The 21,001-nt window shown below is 36.7% G+C and overlaps 2 protein-coding genes across 2 annotated transcripts in view; both read left to right on the forward strand.

Moving 5' to 3' along the window:
- LOC137186373 (interferon-induced very large GTPase 1-like) overlaps positions 1-21,001 on the forward strand; it is a 61,705-nt gene that overhangs the window by 22,057 nt on the left and 18,647 nt on the right. The gene's annotated exons all lie outside the window — the stretch shown is intronic.
- Positions 1,404-6,234, forward strand: LOC137186514 (up-regulator of cell proliferation-like). Its single transcript, XM_067595544.1, has one exon. The coding sequence runs from the start codon at positions 1,419-1,421 to the stop codon at positions 6,210-6,212; it is 4,794 nt and encodes a 1,597-aa protein (XP_067451645.1). The 5' UTR covers positions 1,404-1,418; the 3' UTR covers positions 6,213-6,234.

Raw genomic sequence — 21,001 nt, forward strand, 5'->3', positions numbered from 1 at the left:
CATTGACTGAAATGAATATATATCAGTGAATTTGTAATGATGCAACACAACATTGCACTATATTTTAAATCCAAGTAAGTGCTTCAATACACAGCACACTGAGAGTTTGCATGAAGAAGTGAAACAGATATGTGAGCGCTATGGCCTGAAGTAATCCTTCACATAACAAATAATAATCACAAAATAACATTGGTAAAGCGAGTCTTACAGTTTGGATATTGCTCTGCTCTAAATTTATCTGTTAGTATTGAATTCCTCAGTTTTTTGGATGACTTAGCCGTGTCAGAGGGCCTCATCGACATGACTGTGTGTGTGTGTTGTAACGGGTTTGTTACCTCATAGAAAATAGTTGGAAATAGCTCAGTCAAACCACAGAAAACAATAAATATATTAAATATAAATAAATAAATAATAAATAGCAAGTAGCAATGAAAAACACATCATCAAAAACCAGTACAACTCAGTTCAGTGTTCAATAGATGATTAAATCAAGCAAGCAAAGCGACATCGGTGTGTGTGTGTGTAACTCGTCCCACAGTCTCAGAGTTCAATCCTCTCAGTAAAGGGTCCGTTTTGTTTTCCCCACAAGTCCTAATCAGTTCAGTTCAATCCGGTTTCACAAACATAAAAGAAAAACAACTCAAAAGTCTGCTCCGGGTTTTCACCGCAGATCCCCTCACAAAACAAAACAAACCAAAGACACTAGCAAAGCAACACTGTTACATATGTCAGACCATCGTGTTTAACTATATATCTTTAAACGTTACAGTTTCGGCTGAAAATGACAACAGAAAAAAACAAGTTTGCCAAGTTCACATATCTCAGCAATTCAAATCAACCACCAGTCGTCTACCCAGAAGTGACTGTTGTTAGCGTGACGTCACGGTCCGTAGTTCTAATGAATGGGGGAGTAATATTTTTAGTGATGAGGCTTTTTTCATTTGAGCATGGCTAGGTGTTGCTGTTATGCTGATTTGAGCACGTTCTAAATGTCTAGTTGACCAATCAGATTGCTTGGTTGGAACTACGTGTTGTGTAAGTGTATTTTGAAAACATGGTAGAGAATACAGAAAGAAAGAAAAAAAAGAAAGAAAAAGAAAGAAAGAGGTTTTCTAAAGAACAATAATTTCACATTAAATTGACACAGGCCAATGCAACTGATTTTCTGTAATAAGAATAAACTCCGAAGAGCAACATTGAACAAAACACAGTTACAAACCAGAAACACAACTACATTTCATAACACACGTTAATTAAAGACATCAATGATTCAGTAAACAAGATATTTCACAAAAAACACAATCTTGGGCCTGTTTTCCACAAATTAATCACAAGGCAGAACTGAATCAAATCAGGTCCTCCATAGATGCCATTATGACCCTGTAAACACATTTATAAATGGCATACAAATAAAATTAATGTTATATAACAGGCTAAGTCATAGAGGGTTATTAATTTTTCTGTTAATTTTTCTTGTTTTTAAAACTGATATTTTTTTCTCTCTCATAGTCTTTTTCAACTTTCTCTCCAAACTTGGACTGAAGAAATTTTATCCCAACAAGCTCACTTTTCAGTCTCTTCTTGAAATCAACAAAAACAGCCTTAATGATGAAACTGTTGAATCACTGGAGAAAATACCATGGTGCTTTCTCAGGAAACTCTTTCAAATCAATGCAGGATGCAGAAACTGTACACAATTATCAAACAATGATGATGACAACAAGAAGGAGGAAAACAATGATCTGTTTGACTTTGACCTGGTCACTGCAGATGACTCTGCAGACAACAAGGTTAACCCTCTCGACCTCATAGTCGCACTTTTTCTTTGTGCTGACAGCTTCTTGCAACAGGAAATGGCCCTCAAGATGTCAATGTGCCAGTTTTCTGTCCCACTGCTGTTGCCTCATGGCAATAACAGTCAGTGTTCCCTGATGCTGTGGGCTCTGAGAGACATCGTCAAAGAGTGGTGTCCACATGATTTGTCTGAATCAAGAGGGTTTGTTGAAGACAACATTGTCCAAGCAAATATACCATTCTTTACCTTTGTGAGGCTGAAAAACTGTAGTTTGTCCAAGTCACAGGTTTTGAATCATGTTCTCAGTCATGGCCAACAGAATCACAACATCTTCATACACAGAGATATGGAAGGAGGAACACTTAAAAGAAAAATTGCCAATGGTTTGGTTGAGGTTTGCTGGTACCTCCCCTGTGGCAAAAAAGATCTTGACATATTTCCAGAACCAGTTGCCTTTGCCAATTTGAGAGGAGACATTTGTGAGTCACTCAAACAATTCAATTTTCTTTTTCAAGTGTCAACTGCGACCTTTGTGTTCCTGGACAAAGTTGAAGAAAATGAGCACAAGATTCTGACTTCTCTTCAAGATGTGAAATCCAAACTCTTCTTGGTTGTTAATCGCAAGGACAACTCTAGAGAGGACATGATGTCTGTCCGGACAACACTGAAAGAGTTAGAGCTACCAAACAGCAGTGTGAAAATTAAAGACTCAAAGGTAAATGTTGCAGAGTTTTCAAAGAAACTTTGTGCAGCCATCAAGACCTCACTGCCAGATGAAACTCCCACATTGAACATTGTCAATATGGTTGGAAAAGCTGTTGAACTTGGTCTATCTGTGGATGAAAACACAAGTGAAAAACAAAAGAAAGCAGTTGAGGAGATCATGGTTGACATTGAAGGGCAAAGTATACCAGACTACAAGAAACAACAACTTCCTTTTCAGGGAGATAACTGGAAAAAAATATCACAGTTAGAGAAGGAGTGTAGATTGAAATCTGGTGACTCAGGACTTGAAGAGTATAAATGCCAGCTACAGGAAGAAAAACAAAAAATTATGGAGGACCAAAGCAAACAAAAACTGTCCAAAGGAATGAAGAGTTTTATTAAAACTTTATCCACAAGTGACAAAGAAGAAAGAGATTTTTTCCTGAAGTGGATGAAACTCAAGTTTAACACACATTCACGGAGGGAACTGTCTGAGCTGCGCAACAAATTCAAAGAGCAATGTGAGAAGGAAGATAAAAAACTCATTGCAAAGTTAGATCAAGCTTTGATAGAGAGCTCTTTAGGAGTAGAGCATTACATGAGAGAGATGGGACTCATCTATGAGTTCTCAATTTCTGGCTCAAGAAACACTGCTGATGAAATATCTCGTCTCCCTGGTTTGGCTGCTGAAATGCTGTTGGATGGATATCCTTTAGAGCTCTTGGATGGAGATGCTTCCAACATCCCAGAGAGATGGGTGACAGATGTGCTGACGGAGCTTCACAAGAAGGTTGGAGGGAAGAGCAGACTGTTAGTACTGAGTGTGCTGGGTGTTCAAAGTACAGGGAAGTCAACACTCCTCAACACCATGTTTGGTGTGCAGTTTCCTGTCAGCAGCGGCAGATGCACAAGAGGAGCTTATATGCTTTTCCTCAAAGTTGGAGAGGACATGAAACATGAGTTGAATTATGAATTTATAGTTCTCATTGACACAGAAGGTCTAAAATCTCCTGATTTGGCAGAACTAGATGAAAGTTATAAGCATGACAACCAGCTGGCAACCTTTGTGATTGGTTTAAGTGATGTCACCATTATCAACCTCGCCATGGAGAACTCAACAGAAATGAAAGACATCCTGCAAATTGCAGCTCACGCCTTCTTGAGAATGAGACATATTGGTAAAAAGCCAGTTTGTCATTTTGTGCATCAAAATGTTTCTGGAGTTTCAGCTCATGCAAAGACCATAACAGATAGAAAGAAGCTCTTGGAGCAGCTCAATGAAATGACACAAATTGCAGCTGAAATGGAAAAGAAGCCTTCTATTACAGCATTCACAGATGTGCTGGACTATGACATGGACAAAAACAACTCTAACATCCCAGGACTCTGGCATGGAACCCCTCCGATGGCACCAGTGAACACAGGTTACAGTGAAGCTGTAGCAGATTTCAAGAAAAATCTTTTGGCAGCAGTGAAAACAGACCGAAGCAATGACGTCTCACAGATCCCAGAGTTTCTAGAATGGATCAGAAGTCTCTGGAGATCAGTGAAATATGAGAACTTCATCTTTAGTTTCAGAAACACTCTTGTGGCTCAGGCCTACAACAACCTTTGGAAAGAGTCCAATCAATGGGAATGGCAGTTCAGAAAAAAAATCCTTTCCTGGCAAAAAGAAGCAGAGATGGAAATCTTAAATTCTGACAATGAAGCTGATATTCAAACTTGGAGCATTTTGGTTGATTCAAAAAAATCAGAGATGTCAGAAAAAATAAAATCTGAAGAAAGAGAAATGAAGCAGAAACTTACAAACTACTACAAAAAGAAAGACCAGAATGTAAATCTGATAGAAAAATATAAAACTGACTTTTTCAACAGCGTCAGTAGTCTTGCAAAGGAAATCGAACATTCAGTGAACAATAAATTGGATTGTGCACTTGAGCTGAAAATAAGTTCAGAAAAAGTTCAAGACATTCAGAAAAAATACAGAGGTGGGGTTGAAGAAGAGGTCATGAAGCTCCTGAGTGACTGTAAAAACTCTGATAAACTGTCTGATGAACAGCTGACACAGAAGTTTGAAAAGATGTGGACTGAAGCCACTAAAAATGTGTCTGGCCTGAAAGAGCGAGATATTGCAGCAAGTGTCCTGAAACAGTTGAGAGGAAATTTCTCAAACCAGAATGTTGATGAGAAATTCCAAAACATTAAAGACCTAAAGGAGATTGGGAAGGATCCATTTAAAGCCAGACGTGAACATACTGACTCCTATATGGAGAAGTTTAAACATCTGTTTCAGGGACTAGGAGAACTGCAGACGTTTACTGACAGTGTCATTGTGTCTTGCACATGGTTTGTGCTTGATAAAACAAAGGAAAACACAGATTACAATGACTCTTTAACAAGGGAGCTTCTTGAAAAAATGGATGAATACCTTAAACAAAGTTACAAGCGTCACAAAACCAATACACAGTTTGAGATTGACCTGAAACTCCACATTTGTGGCATTGCCTCAAGGGAATTCCTCAAAATGCACCAAAAATTCTTGTCAGATAATGATCCTCGAATTCAGCTGCAGAAGTACAAGACTCAGTACTTGACAGATTTTCTTGGTTTATACAAAAAGAGAGATAATTGTCAGCGCAAAGCAAAGGGTTTTGTCCAGTTTTGTATCAAACCTGCTGTGGAAGAGTACATCAACAGATCTCTGGGAATAAACATTGTGGATGAAATTTTGACATGTTGTCATTCAGCAAAGTTCAGTTCCCGCTTCTTTTTCCAGTACAACATTCAGGAAGAGTTGCTGCGAAAGGATGACTTTGACAGTTTTGTCAAGTACATTTGTAAGTATGAAATATATGTTAAGGATTGGATATTTCAGCACATCCAGGAACAAATGTCAAAGAACAAAACTTTGTGCAAACTGAAACAAGAGAATCTGAAGGTGATAGTTGACAAGATCACAGCAGCCTTAGAGCAGGCCACAGCAGCCTTAGAGCAGGCCACAAAAGGACCAGATGGTGTTCAACTGCCAGATAACAAAGAAAGCATCACAAAGCTCATCAGCAAAATGCGGAAGTATTTGATTAAAGACATCTCAATTTCAGAGGAGGATGAAAAAACCACCCTGTTTCAAATCAAAAGCACATGTCATCCATTTATCAACAGCCTCAAAATGTCAATAGAAGACTTGAAAGAACAGCTTCAGGAGGAATTCTCAAAGTCTGAAAACATCACTGAGACTCTGAACAAACTTCCGATCAAACCACAGGAGGAGCTTTTCAAGCGAGTGTTTGGTTGTGGAAAACAATGTCCATTTTGTAAAGTTCCCTGTGAGGCTGGAGGCAAAGATCACAAGCAGCATCATGCAGCTGTTCATCGACCACAAGGTCTTGGTGGATACAGTTATGAGGACAGTGATAAGCTGGATGCAACACTGTGTACAACTGATGTGCAAAGTGAAACTACATTCAAAAGCTTAGACACTAACTGGGAGCCTCATCCTTACAAAGACTACACCAAGTATTATCCAGACTGGTTGATTCCTCCAGATCCCAGCATAGAGGCATCTGACTACTGGAAGTTTGTACTGGTAAAATACAATGACAGATTTGCTCAAGAATATAAGGCCAAGCAAGCTGATGTTCCAGAGGCCTGGAGGAGAATTGCAAAGGAACAAGCACTGAAGGGGTTAAAAGATGCCTTCAACATAAAGTGAACAACGTACAAATATCTTTAAACGAAACCAAATTTAAAACATGCAAGTTTTTTTTGAAACCAAATGAACTCTTTGGAGAGGAGCGAAAAGACATGAGGACTAATCACCTTACAGCATTCAGCAGATCAGATCGATCAAATTCAATCAGTCAAATTATTTTTTTTTACTTTGTGGTTCAAACTCAAATTCAGACTAAAGCAGCTGCTGACAGTGAATACTGTGGCATCCTTTGGTCTGGTGAACATGATGAATGACAAATGATGAGTTGAACAAGTTGCTGAGAAGTTGAAAAGCTGGAAATAGTTATTAGACTGTCTCTTTTTCTATAACATTTCTTTTACTTTTTTATTTTGTGTTTTTAATTTTTGAGGATTACAGACATTTTGTTTTCTTCTCTCATGATTAATGACTGGTGTTCATGATAATGACGTTGACAGAGAATGATGTACAACAAAGATCCTGTAAAAAAAAAAAAAAGAAATGATGTTTTGTGTTTTTATCTTTATTTTTTGGCTTGTGATCATTACAAATGTTTTGTTTTTCATTTTTTCAAGTTTTTATTATTGTTATTATTACTGTTATTCTTTTCTTTGCTCATATTGATATATGGTTATGTCAATAGTAACCAGTGTGCAAGATAATGATCACTGAAGACAGTGATGAAGATGTCAGCATGGTTCATTCAGTGTTTGCAGTTGGCTTTCTAACGGTTACTACCAGTCAATCAATAACAACTGACTTTTGGTGCCTTTCTGAAGCTGAACATGTAACAAAGACTTTTAAATATTTACCATATTTTTTCTTCTTTATTTTATTCTTTTAAATAAAAATGTGATGATGATGATGATGATGATGATGATGATGTAGGCCTGCAGTATGTAATTCAAAAGTCATGTGATGAGATGCTGTTTTGTAACACGTTTTACTACTTTTAATATTTTTTATAGTTTTATTCTTTAACATTTCTTTCAAAACATAACATGCTACAGTGAAAATAGTTATTAATGTTTTCTTGGAGATTAAAGTAAATAAATTGTCATCAGTTCAAATGTTTGCATGTTGATGCAAATTACTTTGTGATTCATGTACAAATACTGAGACGTCCTTTCATGTGTTGTTGATGTTTAACTTTTCTGAGATATTATGTGTTGAACAAGTCAAGTTATCTTTTAAAAACATATTTTTTGATTTTTGCATTTTACTTTTTAATGAGTAGAACATTTTCTCCCTCAGTCACTTTGTAACACAACTATGTACATGACATGAGCCAAATATAATGATGCTGATGCTGTTGTTGTTGTTGATGATGATGATGATGATGATGCTGTTGATGGTGATGATGATGAAGAACAAAGGTCATGTGAAACAGATGTTTATTTCTAATAGGAACATGTAAAACATTTGAGGTGTGTTTGATAAAAGTCAGTGAATAAGAGTCTTTATGTTGTTGTAACTGACCTTTTAGCTCATGTTTAAATATTGTCTAAACAAGCCAACTATGGGAATAATGTGGCATCTTCTGCTCTGTTGATCATGTTCAACTTCTGACACAATGAATTAAACAAGATACAAACAAGTTTTGCTTTGTCAGTGTTTTTTTCTTCATTTTTACAGGTTGACATACAGTATAGTTATGTGTATAATGATAAGTGATGGTGATAATATACTGTATGTACAAAGATCATGTGGCTAAATATCTTTATCTCCAACGTTTGAAACCAAAGTACAACTTGAGATTAATATTGACAATTTCAAATTTGATAAGTTCACAAATATTGGGTATAAAGTTTTCTTCTACAAATGTATGACTTTAGTTTTATGTTTTTAAAGTTGTAATCAAAGCTGCTGCACTACTGACAACAATGGTGTCACACTTTACCAGCTGTCAGTAGTTCCTTTATTTCCATTATGCATTGCATTATGGGACAACAGAGTCTATCAATACCAGTTATCAATTATTAATCAACGCTACAGACTCAGAACACGTTTAGATTCAAATTGTATAAAATTATGACACAATGTTATAAAATATGATTCACAGAGTGGTTTACAGGTATTTGGAGGATTATTCTCTATTTTTGGTTTTATCTTCACAGTTTTTGAGATATCTGTCTCTGAGTTTTCTGCCACCATCCCAATACAATGGAGGAGCATTAAAAAGTGACATTTAAAAGACTTCAACAGTATCACGTCTTTCTAAAAACAATGTCCCCACTTACTCTGGACAATCCACAGGACACATTCTCAACAACTCTGAGTGGAAAGACTTCCTACTAAACTAATCTGACATCTTTTTACAGTATTTTCTGTGGATTATCCACAGTAACAGTCACACTTTCTAGAAAAACACACTGCTGTTGATTTTAATTTAATGTAACTTTTCAGTGCTGTGAGAACCACAAATGAAACTCCATTGAACTGGTGTGGTGACAGACATCTCAAACACTGGACAAATAAAACCAAAACTATCTCCATGACTACACATATCACAAGAGGTTACTCAGAAAATGTTTTTCTGCAGTTTTGGGTGAACTGGTCCTTTAACAAGTAGAACCACTAGACACCAGTAGATGCTGTTAATTTGGCACTGGAGTAAGTTCTTCATGAAATCTGAAGAGGATTAAAGTCTATCTGTTGTATGAATACACAGTGAAACACTGAATCACAGTTCAAAGAGCAAATATTGAGAACAAGAGAGAAGTAGTGAAGTAGTGATAAGTTCAGTCTTCTACCACTTGAGGGCACAAGAGTCAAGTCCACCTTGTGTGGAGTCTACACTCTATTGCAGCTTTCTAAATGGAAAATTAAGAGTGTCTGAAATCAGAAACTGCACAGTCTTATTCATATATTAATAACTCCTGTCTGTGTTTGATCCAACAAGATGAAAACATGACAAATAATCTTTTATATCAAATGTGATTTTAATGATTTTGGATCGACTGTTTTTATTTGATTTTATTGTGTCTCAGTTTGATCAGATGTGTTTTATTATGATTATGTTGAGGTCTTATTGGGTATCTATTGTTTTTATTGTGGATTCTTTGGTGCTTTTATGTCTGGAGCACTGGACCAAATGAATGTAGTCATTATGCCTCCATATCTCCAGTGAAGACATGGAATTTTCTCTTTGACTTTTTAACTATACATCCTGTTAACTTGTTCACTCTTTCAGGTGAGAAAAATACTGCTGTCTACAATTTACACACCTGCTAAAACTAATGCAGATAATTCAACAGTCCTGCAATAAATCCACCTTTATGACTGTTACAATGTTGAGTTTTTGTGTTTCAAATATTCTTTTCTTCTCCATTTAGAACAATGTGGTAGACATAAATGTAGAAAGCCCTCTAAAGATAATACAAGTCAACATCAGCACTAATGCAGTCTCAACATGACCATACACAAACAAATCATCACCTCTCTAAACAGTTTCAACAAGAACTCAACATTATAACCTTCATCAGAGGTGCAATTACTTTTTTATTTTACCCAGGTGGATGTAATAAACTGGAAACTGATATTTTTAGTAGCACCACCATAAATGAGTCCATGCAGTGGGACACATGCAACACAGACAGAGAAATAAATGCTGCAGTTCTGCTCAATGAACAGGAGTCATGAGGGAAACTTTATCCTTATGTTGTAGAAATAAAAACAGTTTTGTGAATGTCACAATCATCATCATCATCATCATCATCATCATCATCATCATCATCAGGCTTAAAGAGATTTTCAAAACACCAGCAGTAAATATGAATTCCACACATGAAACATGAGTAATATTTAACCTACTGCTTTACATTTAAAATCAAAAGCCACTGTATGAATTACCAAAAGATAATAAAATCAAACATAATTAAGTGTTTATGTGTCTATTATTTGTTCTTTTTTGTTTGCAGTGTAACAGCAAATATTCAGAATCCTTTATTTTAACTAACTAACTCCAACTGATTCAGTTCTCTTAAGTTTGAATGTGGACAAAGTTAACAGTTAAAACTGAGAGGTGGAGACTTTGATGTAAAGTTCATTTCATTGCTGCACATTTTGCATGTCAGACGCTGCCATCCAGTGGTTCCACTGCAGAACAACATTCACGTTAAACACAGTGACATCTGCTGCTGGGGAGCAGGAAGGCCGTCATCTCTCCTCACTTCTTTCTGTCTTTGTATGTTTTTTGCATCAGAGTTTGCAGAGTTGTTCATCATCAGCACCAACACATATACTCTCTCTCTCTCCAGCTCTCTCTCTCTTTCTCATGAGATTTAGGATTTGAGGAAGAGAGGTCGACTGTTGTTTTTTCTACTTTTTTATAAATCAAACACCAGGTAACCAACCTAATGTGTCTCTTTACATGTGATGTCATACTGATTATAGTCAAGTTTTGTCTGTATATTCTCACATTGAATGAACTGACACAACAGATTTCTCTTTATTGGGAATAACACTGAAAATATTGTGAGCAGAAGACTTTCATCTGAAATCTGCAGTCAGTCTCTGTGCTTGTGTTCAATGTTTTGCAAAATTTGTGTGTTATTAAAAAAATTAAGACAATGCATTTCTTCATTATTGCTACAGTTTTGGATCACAGTTGGCAGAAATGCCTCAAATCTCTAAAAACTCTACACATGTCTTTCAAAAATAAGCAACTTCATTTGTGAGATGCTGCCATGACAGTGTTTTTTGTTATCATACATATTAACATGTGCAATACATGCTTATTTTAAAAAAGTAGTAATTTAATTTCAAATTCTGAAGGTAGCTATAATAAAGGCTGTAAATGCACCTTAAAAATATTGGAAGCTGTCTCCCAATACATTTTTTTTAGACCACAACTTGAAATTGCAACCACAGCATCCATGCATTTTTTCCTTGTGAAGGTGTCATTTGTAGATCTAGTTTCTCTTCTCTAAACATTAAGACCCAAAGTGAGTCACAGTCAGTCTATGTTCAACAAAATTCAAGGCCCTCATTGCAGTCCAACTGCTCCCTCTAATCATTAGGTCACTCCAACATTTCTACAGGTCAAAGGGAACAAAGAGCAAAAAGCAGAGATAATATAAGGTGAATAAAGAGGGATCTCAATATGAGTAAAGCTTTACAATGGTTTACTTTTTTTAGCAATACGTGGGAGATGTGTGAAAGACTGGGATTTGATGCTAGGACTTGATAATATGGGTGAAGGGATGTAAGACCTTAAAATAGTTGAAAAAACATATAAATGTAAACATAGAAAATGTCTCTATAGTCTCTGTGCTTCAGACAGATCAAGAAAATGTGAGCAGATTCAAATGAATGTTGTACAATCATTGGATGAATCAGGCTGTGGGGAGATGATCTCGACCAATGACATTGTTTGAGTTCTGGGGGCGGGTCCTTCCAACGTAATTCATCCAATGACTGCGCAACATTCAATTGTTTGTATTTACGCGCACTTTGTTCTCTGCCTGAAGCACAGAGACTACGGAGAGAAAATTTCTCTGGATAAAGTAACGCAAGTCATTTCCCAAGACTGTTGATTTGAAGATGATGACTCACATTCAGCTTTCAGTAAAGGTAAGGTTATCATTTTGTTTTTCTCCTTACATGAAGTTTCGTATAAAGAGAGATATAAACTGAACTTGTCATGAGTTGAGCTAACAAGGGCAGCAGAAAGGGAAAGTGAGATAGTAGCATTCAAAGCTAGCTACAACTTGACATAACTAAAGCATTGATGTTGCATAAATGCCAGATTTTAAAATGTATGTGGAGTCAGCAGTGCTAACGTTAGCATTTGCTTTTTGTATGCATTAAGTAACGTTAAGTCTGTGTGGTTTCAGATAGCACAGCGTTATGCCAGTCCTAATGAAGCTATTAAGGTTAGCCTTCAATCAGAATCTCACATCAGTCATAGTAACGTTAAATAAATTACATTTGTCAGTTGACCATTTACATTTTTCAGCTCCTATTCTGTCCTGCAAACATTAAATAAAAGGCTGTGTCAAGTTGTGACCTGAGAAAGACTAAGTGACAGCTAGTATGCTAGTGTTAATAAGTTTAGCCAGTTGGCTTGATAAGTTACTAATATTATTTATTAAAGAAACATCAGACCGCCCAGCTGCTCCTATTTGCTGCTAGTAAATACGTTACCAGTAACCTGCTGTCTACCGACTAAGTTAGTGTTGGTCTGAAGAACACACAATGAAACACAATGCAGTACGATTTACAGTGTGGTAGTGAAATGAGTGTGGTGTGCGTAAAGTGCTGTGTAAGTGTGTGTGTGTGTGTGTGTGTGTATACTGTGCAGACAGGCAATTAGTGTTCATTTTTCATAAGCCTGGTTGTCTGGTGGAAAAACCTGTCTCAGAGCCTGCTGTGGTACAGTTTACCAGACGGCAGAAGCTGAAACAATCCATAGTTGAGGTTAGAAATACAGTTGTAATACACTTGGAAAATAATAGAACACCTCAAAATATGTATACCTCACCTAACTTCCTATTTTTTGCCTATAAATTACATAATGCTAATGTTCTATATAATTTGAACGAATTCCATAGCACTGTGAATTCATTCAAAGTGACAGCCGTAGCACATATGCTGCACGGGAGATGGACCTGCTCTTCTGCTGCTCTGTTTGTTTAAGCTTATAGTCTATTTTTTTAAGTCTATTTTTTGGATATACATACTTTGACTGCTTTGTAAATAAATTATATATTCACAATAAAGAACTAATTTTGGCCATGTGCACCAAGATTTCAGTTTCTACTGATAGGCTAGATGATCAGTAATTTAGAGAATTTTCACTGTATTGATGATAGGGATTTAATCACGTTATTTTATATATAATGTGCATATTTGTTGTTTGTTTTTTATTTTAAACTGTATATTCTGCATAATTCAATTATTATATTGCAAGTCAAAAACTGAAAATCACTCTCTTGTCTAAAGCTTGTGCAAAATACTGCACCAGAGTTTTAACTGGTTCCAAATGTAGAGACTACGACATCACTCCAAATTAAGCATCACAACACAGGATACTAGTCAGTTTTACAAATGGTTTTAAGATTTTGTCGATCACATTTAAATTTCAGACAGTGTTGGGACGGGCAGTAGCGCGTTTGGTTATTAGCAATAATTCATAATTATCATATCAATTATCATATCATTATCATAGATAATTATCATAGATAATTATGAATTATGCAAAGTTGCCATTGTGCATACATTGAAAAAAATACAAGCAACAACGTTGACACCTGTTGGTGTGCAGGTACTTTTAAGAGCATGATACATATTTTCTGCTTTTGTATTCTCACTTGCTGAGGCTCATTGCAGAGGATCATAGCCATCGTTGGAATTCTGAAAGGAAGTGGGTGGCTTTCAATCTGTCCTATGAACTTGAGCCTTTTTTTGCATGCAGATTCACCTATTTCCATGGCCAAGGAAAGTTCAATAAATATTTGTCAGAGGTTGGGGACTCAAGTCGCATGACTTGATGCGAGTCGCAAATTTGAGGACTCGCGACTTGGTTGACTAACACTTATAAGACTCGACTTGACTTTTACTTGAGGCAGATGACTTGAAAAGAAAAGAAAAGTTTTTATTTAGCTGAATCGCCCATTTGCATTATTGTAGATATTGAGCACATAAAATAAAAGCTTAAAGCTCTCAAGATACCATTAATGGGTGTTAAAGGAGGGTAATTTGAATGTAATTTTACATAATTTTTCTGTGTTTTACATCCAGAAATCTGTACTTTGATGGGGAGTTCTTGTGGATGGATTGGATAATCCTATGAATTTACCAAAGATTACTGTATGAAAACAACAGTCTTCATTTAAATTAGGTAATTTTAAGGTAGCTCTGCAGTCTTTTTCATTTTTTGTACAGATTTATACATTTGTTTAACATTCTAGCAATGTTTTATAATGAGATTTTCTTTTTATTTTAAAATGGTTGGACTGTAAAAATGTAGACAATGTCCAAAGTAAATATCCGTATTTTTAAAATAAATCTCTGTAAAATAACTAAAGGTTTTTTTTACTGTTATTTGACGGTAAGTGTTTGGCAACTTTTGCTGTCAGACTTTTTTTTACAGTGTGGCTTTTCAGGTGATGTAACATTAACGCTACAACAATGACTAAACAATGTTTTTAATGTGTTATTTGAAAAAAAGTTGAAGAGGAAGAAACTCCATCACCTCCATCACGGACTGTTGGTTGGGACAAAAGAAGACATTTGTGGACGTCAACTTGGACTTTTTGACATTTTTCACCATTTTCTAACATTTAATTGAAAAAACTAAACAATTAATCAAGAAAATAATCAACAGATTAATCAATAATGAAAAAATATGTTACTTGCAGCCCTAAAATAAACAAATATTTACCAATTAACTATTTGCAACAGGCTGTAAGTACAAACAACTTGTGTGCTTAAAAAATAAACATGTATATAAATTTTCAAATATTATATAACATGACTCTGCATGTCAGAGTCTCTCCAGTCAGTCCTGTCTCATCACATTGTTTTATACAGTGTCTATAACAGTGCTGCATGTTGCATATATTGTGTTGTATTGCACATGCAGTCATTATGCCTCCATATCTCCAATGAAAACATGGAATCTTCTCTTTGACTATTTAACTATACATCCTGTTAACTTGTTCACTCTTTCAGGTGAGAAAAATACTGCTGTCTACAATTTACACACCTGCTAAAACTAATGCAGCTAATTCAACAGTCCTGCAATAAATCCACCTTTATGACTGTTATAATGTTGAGTTTTTGTGTTTCAAATATTCTTTTTTTCTCCATTTAGAACAATGAGGTAGACAAAAATGTAGAAACTCCTCTAAAGACAATACAAGTCAACATCAGCACTAATGCAGTCTCAACATGACCATAAAGACGAATCATCACCTCTCTGAACAGTTTCAACAAAAACTCAACATTATAACCTTCATTAGAGGTGTAGTTACTTTTATTTTACCCAGGTGGACGTAATAAACTGGCAACTGATATTTTTAGTAGCACCACCGTAAATGAGTCCATGCAGTGGGACACATGCAACACAGACAGAGAAATAAATGCTGCAGTTTTTTGAGCACCACTTTTGCTAAATGTACAGGTGTCATAGGGGAAACTTCCCTATATTTTAAAAATAAAAACAATTCATCATCATCTGACTTAAAAAGATTTTAAAAACACCGGCTGCAAATATGAATTCCACACATGTAACATAAGTAATGTTTAAAAGTATCTTTTCATTTAAAATCAAAAGCCAACCAATAAATTAGCCAAAAGATTTTAAAAAATGTGTCTATTACTTACTCTTTTTGTTCGAGGTGTAATGTTCACTATAATAGTTGAAATATTCGAATTATACCCACACTTATTTTAACTTACTAACTCCACTGGATTTGATTCTCAGTTGGAGTTTGAATGTGAGCAAGACAAATTAACAGCTAAACCTGAGAGGTGGAAACTTTGATGTAAAGTTTATTTCATTGCTGCACATTTTGCATGTCAGACGCTGCCATCCAGTGGTTCCACTGCAGAACAACATTCATGTTAAGCACAGTGACATCTGCTGCTGGGGAGCAGGAAGGCCGTCATCTCTCCTCACTTCTTTCTGTCTTTGTGTGTGTGTGTGTGTGTGTGTGTGTGTGTGTGTGTGTGTGTGTGTGTGTGTGTGTGCTTGTCTTTTTTTGTTGCTGTGATTCAAGGACAAGCAAAACCAGCTCCGCTGAGATATGTGTTCACACACACACACACACATACACACACACACAGACATGTTATCTTTCCATCACTTCAGAGGACATTACATTGACTTACATTCATTTCCTGGAGACTTATCCTAACCTTAATCCTAACCAACACATGCCTGACAATAACCTTAACATAACCCTAAACTTACCTTAACTTTAAACCAAGTCTTCACCCTAAAATGAATGATTTACATTAAAGGGACCTGCTAAATAACTCCGGCCCTTCAATAAACGCAGTGTAATAAAGTGAGCAAGAACCTCTGGGATGTAGTGGAGGAAAAGAAGAAAGTCTCCCAAAAGTGATACTTAAGTGATAATCAGGACAAAGTCCAAGCTGAACTGAGGTGAGTCGACCCAGACTGACAGGTCGGCAGCCTCTGGCCTGAATGTTAATCAGTGTCTGTATCTGTCTGAATAACAACAAGCATTACCACTGATATTTTAGTGAAAAGGAGTTCTCTGCAGATCTCCCAGCAATATGCAGCAGAATCAGGTGATTCTAAGACCAGGAACAGCAAACGTCAGAGAAATGACTCGAGCACACTGAATGATATTACATTTAATATCACAAACAGATACAGTCTACGGAGCAGACTAATGTTTCCAAACTACTTTTTTGACTGTGATGAAGACAGAGAAAAAGAAGAAGATAACTAAGCCTTTTTTCCAGCTTGCTTTATATTGTCTTTACTCTCTACAATCACTTCAGGTGTCAGACGCTTGTAGGAGAAAGCACAAACAACTCGTGCTGAGCAATCACAGTTCTTGTGGTATCTCCACACTGTAGCCGCTGGAGGCTCAACCTATAGTTATATTTTAGAAGAGACATGTTAGCTGCAGGAAGCAACAGAGTCAACACATGTAGCCGCCCTTGGTACACCTTAATTCAGAAGTATAAATTAAGCTTAAAATACTAGAACCTCAAATTGTACTTGATTTAATAAACTTTCATTTACCCTTATTTATATGCTTCTCCTGTTGGTTTTCCCAGGCTCTACTCCAGTCTGGAGGTTGGTAGTAATGCACCTCTTGCTTTTTGGTAATGGCCGCAAATAGCAAGGCAGAAGATACTTTTTCTGCGTTGCTACACCAAAAATCTGTGTCCATTTGCACAACAGCAAATGCACGTCCCAAAAGCTGTTGTGTTCTAAGAACTCTTCATACAATCATGAAAAGGACATAGTGGTGTTTAAAAAAGAAAAGTGGAACAAAAGACTCACTTCAGACAGCATAATGACATATAATCTTTTTTGACACAGTGCATCAAATCATAAGTTCAAACCTGCAGTTAACAAAACTGGCAGTTTGTTAACTGCTTCATATCTGTCCTGTCATTTACATCAAGTCATAGATTTTTGTCTCCATCAAATCCACTGTAACATTCTCCTTGGTCAGTCACTTAAGATACTGTAAGCAATTCATGAGACGAATCTAGACTTGACATGACTGCAGTGATGTCATCACAGGCCACCACCCATGAATATCACCTGCACATGACTTTTGTGTTTGTAAAATTTCTAATGAGAAAAAATTAGGAAGAGAGACTGATATAATATAGTAAATGTAAAAACTAGTGTACAGAATTTTTCTTGAGGGTGTTGGGCTGGTACAGTCACTTCAGTTGTAGTTCTCAGAATATCCAGGATTGTTCTTAGGGCCAGCAGAATAGTTGTTAAACCCCAAAATTCCTTGATTCAATTCTTAATGGAAAGGACAAGGAAGAAAGCAAGGAATATCCTGGCAGAGAGCTACTATCCTATTCAGCCAGTTTGAGCCTTTGAGCTCTGTGAGGCGCTATAGAGTCCCTCTGGCAACTAAACATGTATTTAAGAAGAGCCTCATCCCAAGTGCCATCAGTGTTCGGAAAAGTGACTGATAATATTTTTATTTATATAGCAACTTTAAAAACAGAGTTTACAAAGTGCTTTGACAGACAAAGCAAAAGCAGTACAATGCAAAGCAAAGACATGACACGGAAAACAATAACAGGTCTGACCTCAAGAAGACGGCAGCAGAAGACAAAGAAAAACAATAGAGAGATGATAAAAAGATTAAAAGACAATACAAAGATGATCGAAAGACAACATTACATAAAAGCAAGTCTGCAAAAATGGGTTTTAAGAAGTGATTTAAAAGAAGTGATTCTGCGAACCTTATCTCCTCAGGCAGGTCGTTCCAAATTCGAGGGGTCCTGATGGAAAAAGCACAGTCACCTTTAGATTTAAGCCTCGACTTTGGACCGCCCAGAAGGGCCCCACCTGAGGATCTAAGGGCTGGCTCGTACCGGGTCAGCATATCTGTTATGTAGCTTGGAGCTTCAGAACCAGACGTGCTTTAAAAGTGATCAGTAAAATCTTAAAATTAATTCTAAAATGAACAGGGAGCCAATGGAGAGAAGCCAGACTCGGGGTGATGTGATGTTGTCTGTTAAAACCAGTAAGAGGCCGAGCTGCTGCGTTCTGAGCTAGTTGGAGGCGGAACAGGGATTTTTATGTTTTGCCAGAAAGGAGGGAGTTGCAGTAATCTAATCTGGAGAAAATGAAAGCGTGGATGATTTTTTCAAGGTCAGAGTGGTGGAGCATTGGCTTAATTCTGGAAATGGTTCTGATTTGGAGGAAGCAGGACTGGACAAGTTTGTTAATGTGTGGTTTGAGACCTGAATCGAACAGTACTCTGAGATTTCTGGTGGTGGGCTTCATGTAGGTGGATGGGGGACCAAGACTGATGGGGTTATTTGGATTAGGGGGACTGAACAGTATGACTTCTGTTTTTGAATTGTTGAGTTGAAGGAAATTTTGTGCCATCCAACAGTTGACATCGCTGAGACAGTCTACAGCAGCAGCTAGGCTTCTTGGGTCACCGGGTCTCAGGGGAAGGTATATCTGTGTGTCGTCTGCATAGCAATGAAAAGAAACGTAGTGTTGTTGAATGATTTGGCCAAGTGGAAGAATGTAGATGGAAAATAAAATTGGTGATCAAGAAGGTTCTTTCTAAATGTAAGAATAAAACCAATCAAGTGCAGTGTCCTTGATGCCCACCCAGGTCTTAAGATGGTCAACTAAAATAGTGTGGTCTACTGTGTCAAAAGCTGCACTTAGATCTAAAAGAATTAAAATTGCACTCTCCCCCCTGTCAGCTGCTAAAAGGAGGTCATTAGTTACCTTGAGGAATGAGATGATGAGATTTAAGCCACAGACATGAACTGTTTTTAATGTGTAATGTGGCTCAAACAGGCGTCTTGCGTGACTCACTACACTGTTGAGTCTGACACATAAAACCAGACAAACCTGCTTGTCACAAAAATATCCAAAACACTGTTATCTCCCTTTACATTCCAGTGTATGGGTGGTGATTTTCAACAGCATGTAAAAATATTTCATATCAGTCAATCTGTCTGTACACTGAGAAGGATTCTGGTCAACTACAAGGAAGTGAAGAAGAAATGTTTCAGCGATTTCTGATAAATTAATTGTTTACAGCAAAACTGCTTGTGAATTTTTCCACAGGTATATAGTGGGATAGACTAACCCCTTAACATAACTTACATTGCTGATGACAGACAGTTATTGTGTTTAGATGATAATATATGGCTCTTTGGTGTTTTAAAAACGTACTCACCCCCATATTTTGTTAATCTTAACCTTATTTTTTAGACAAACTGATTTTACCTTCATAAACAAATAAAATCTGAATGTATCGTCAATGACGTGCCAGAAAACAATAATAATTTAGAATTCTATCATCAAATCGATATGGTTGGAAGAGTTGAGTACACCCCAGTCTGGAATTTACTGATTACAAAAGCAAATCAAGATAAGAAATGGTCAACAGAAACCAGTTGTTCATGTGTATAAAATGCTTTCGATTTCTATATCAAGTATAAATACAGAAGCAGATGCAGACAGTCTGAGAGTCTCCTGCAGCCTGATGTCAGGTAAGTTACAGTGAACTTTAGTATGCTGGAACCATTTAACTCTTCTGTGTTGGACTTGAAATGTTGCATAAAGTTTTTGAAATATAATTTGAAGCTGCACATGAATGTATCCAGTTAATGAGAGAATATGTGTAGTTGTGACTGACTAATAGCTTGCTAAGTATTTATATTTTTGAATAAATCTGGTTCTATCAAACATAAGAGATGATATTGTGTCTCTAGGTTTTACTGTGCGGGGGAATGAAGAGAAAAGACGACAATAACGGACCCAGATAGATGAGCGTCAACAGGTACGCTTCCACTCACATTACCTACATTTAAGGTACTTTTGACCCTTTGTTGTGCTGCTGCTCTCATGCTCTCTCTCCCTCTCTCTTTCTCTCACCAACACACACACACACACACACAGACCTCAAAGTTAACAGTTTGCATATCATCAGTGACAGTGAGGTCTGTGGACACCATTTCTGGGAAACTAGTGATGCACCTGTGAGCACCACATACAAAACTCCATTCTCCTGCATTGTATTGGCATGAATAAAATGAGATGAGATATGGATGAGACATTGTTTTAACCCTTTAAAGACAAGAGGATTACATTCAGTTTCTCCTGCTGTCATGACCCGGCTCTTAGGCCATGACAAATGAAGGGAAATACACGTTTGTACTGAAAAATTGATCTTTTACATTTATGTTTTAGAAACTGCATCAAAATATATTAATCAAATGTATGAAATAGTAAGTCAGTATATCAGTGGTGTTGGTGAGTGGATGTGTGAATGTGTAATGTTGTGTGGTGTAAACTAAAGAGAAGTGAAACAAAAGAAAAGAAAAGGTGTGGTGCAGGGGGAGAGCCAGTGATGAGGTGAGAGGGAAAGGAATGAGGATGACTGATCCTGAATGCATTCTGGATGGACAGGTACCAGCAGCACCCAGTTGCATTAATATAGTCTCTGCCTACTTGGACCTGAAGAGAGATAAAACACACACACAGCACACAAGACACAAACCTGAGGGTCATGGCAAAGTCAGAGGGCTGTTACACTGCATACTAGGTCTGTGTGATGTAGCTTCAGTCAACACTGTGGTATTTAACACAAATCATT

The sequence above is a fragment of the Thunnus thynnus genome, chromosome 1, assembly GCF_963924715.1.
Source record: "Thunnus thynnus chromosome 1, fThuThy2.1, whole genome shotgun sequence".
In the NCBI taxonomy this organism is placed as follows: domain Eukaryota; kingdom Metazoa; phylum Chordata; class Actinopteri; order Scombriformes; family Scombridae; genus Thunnus; species Thunnus thynnus.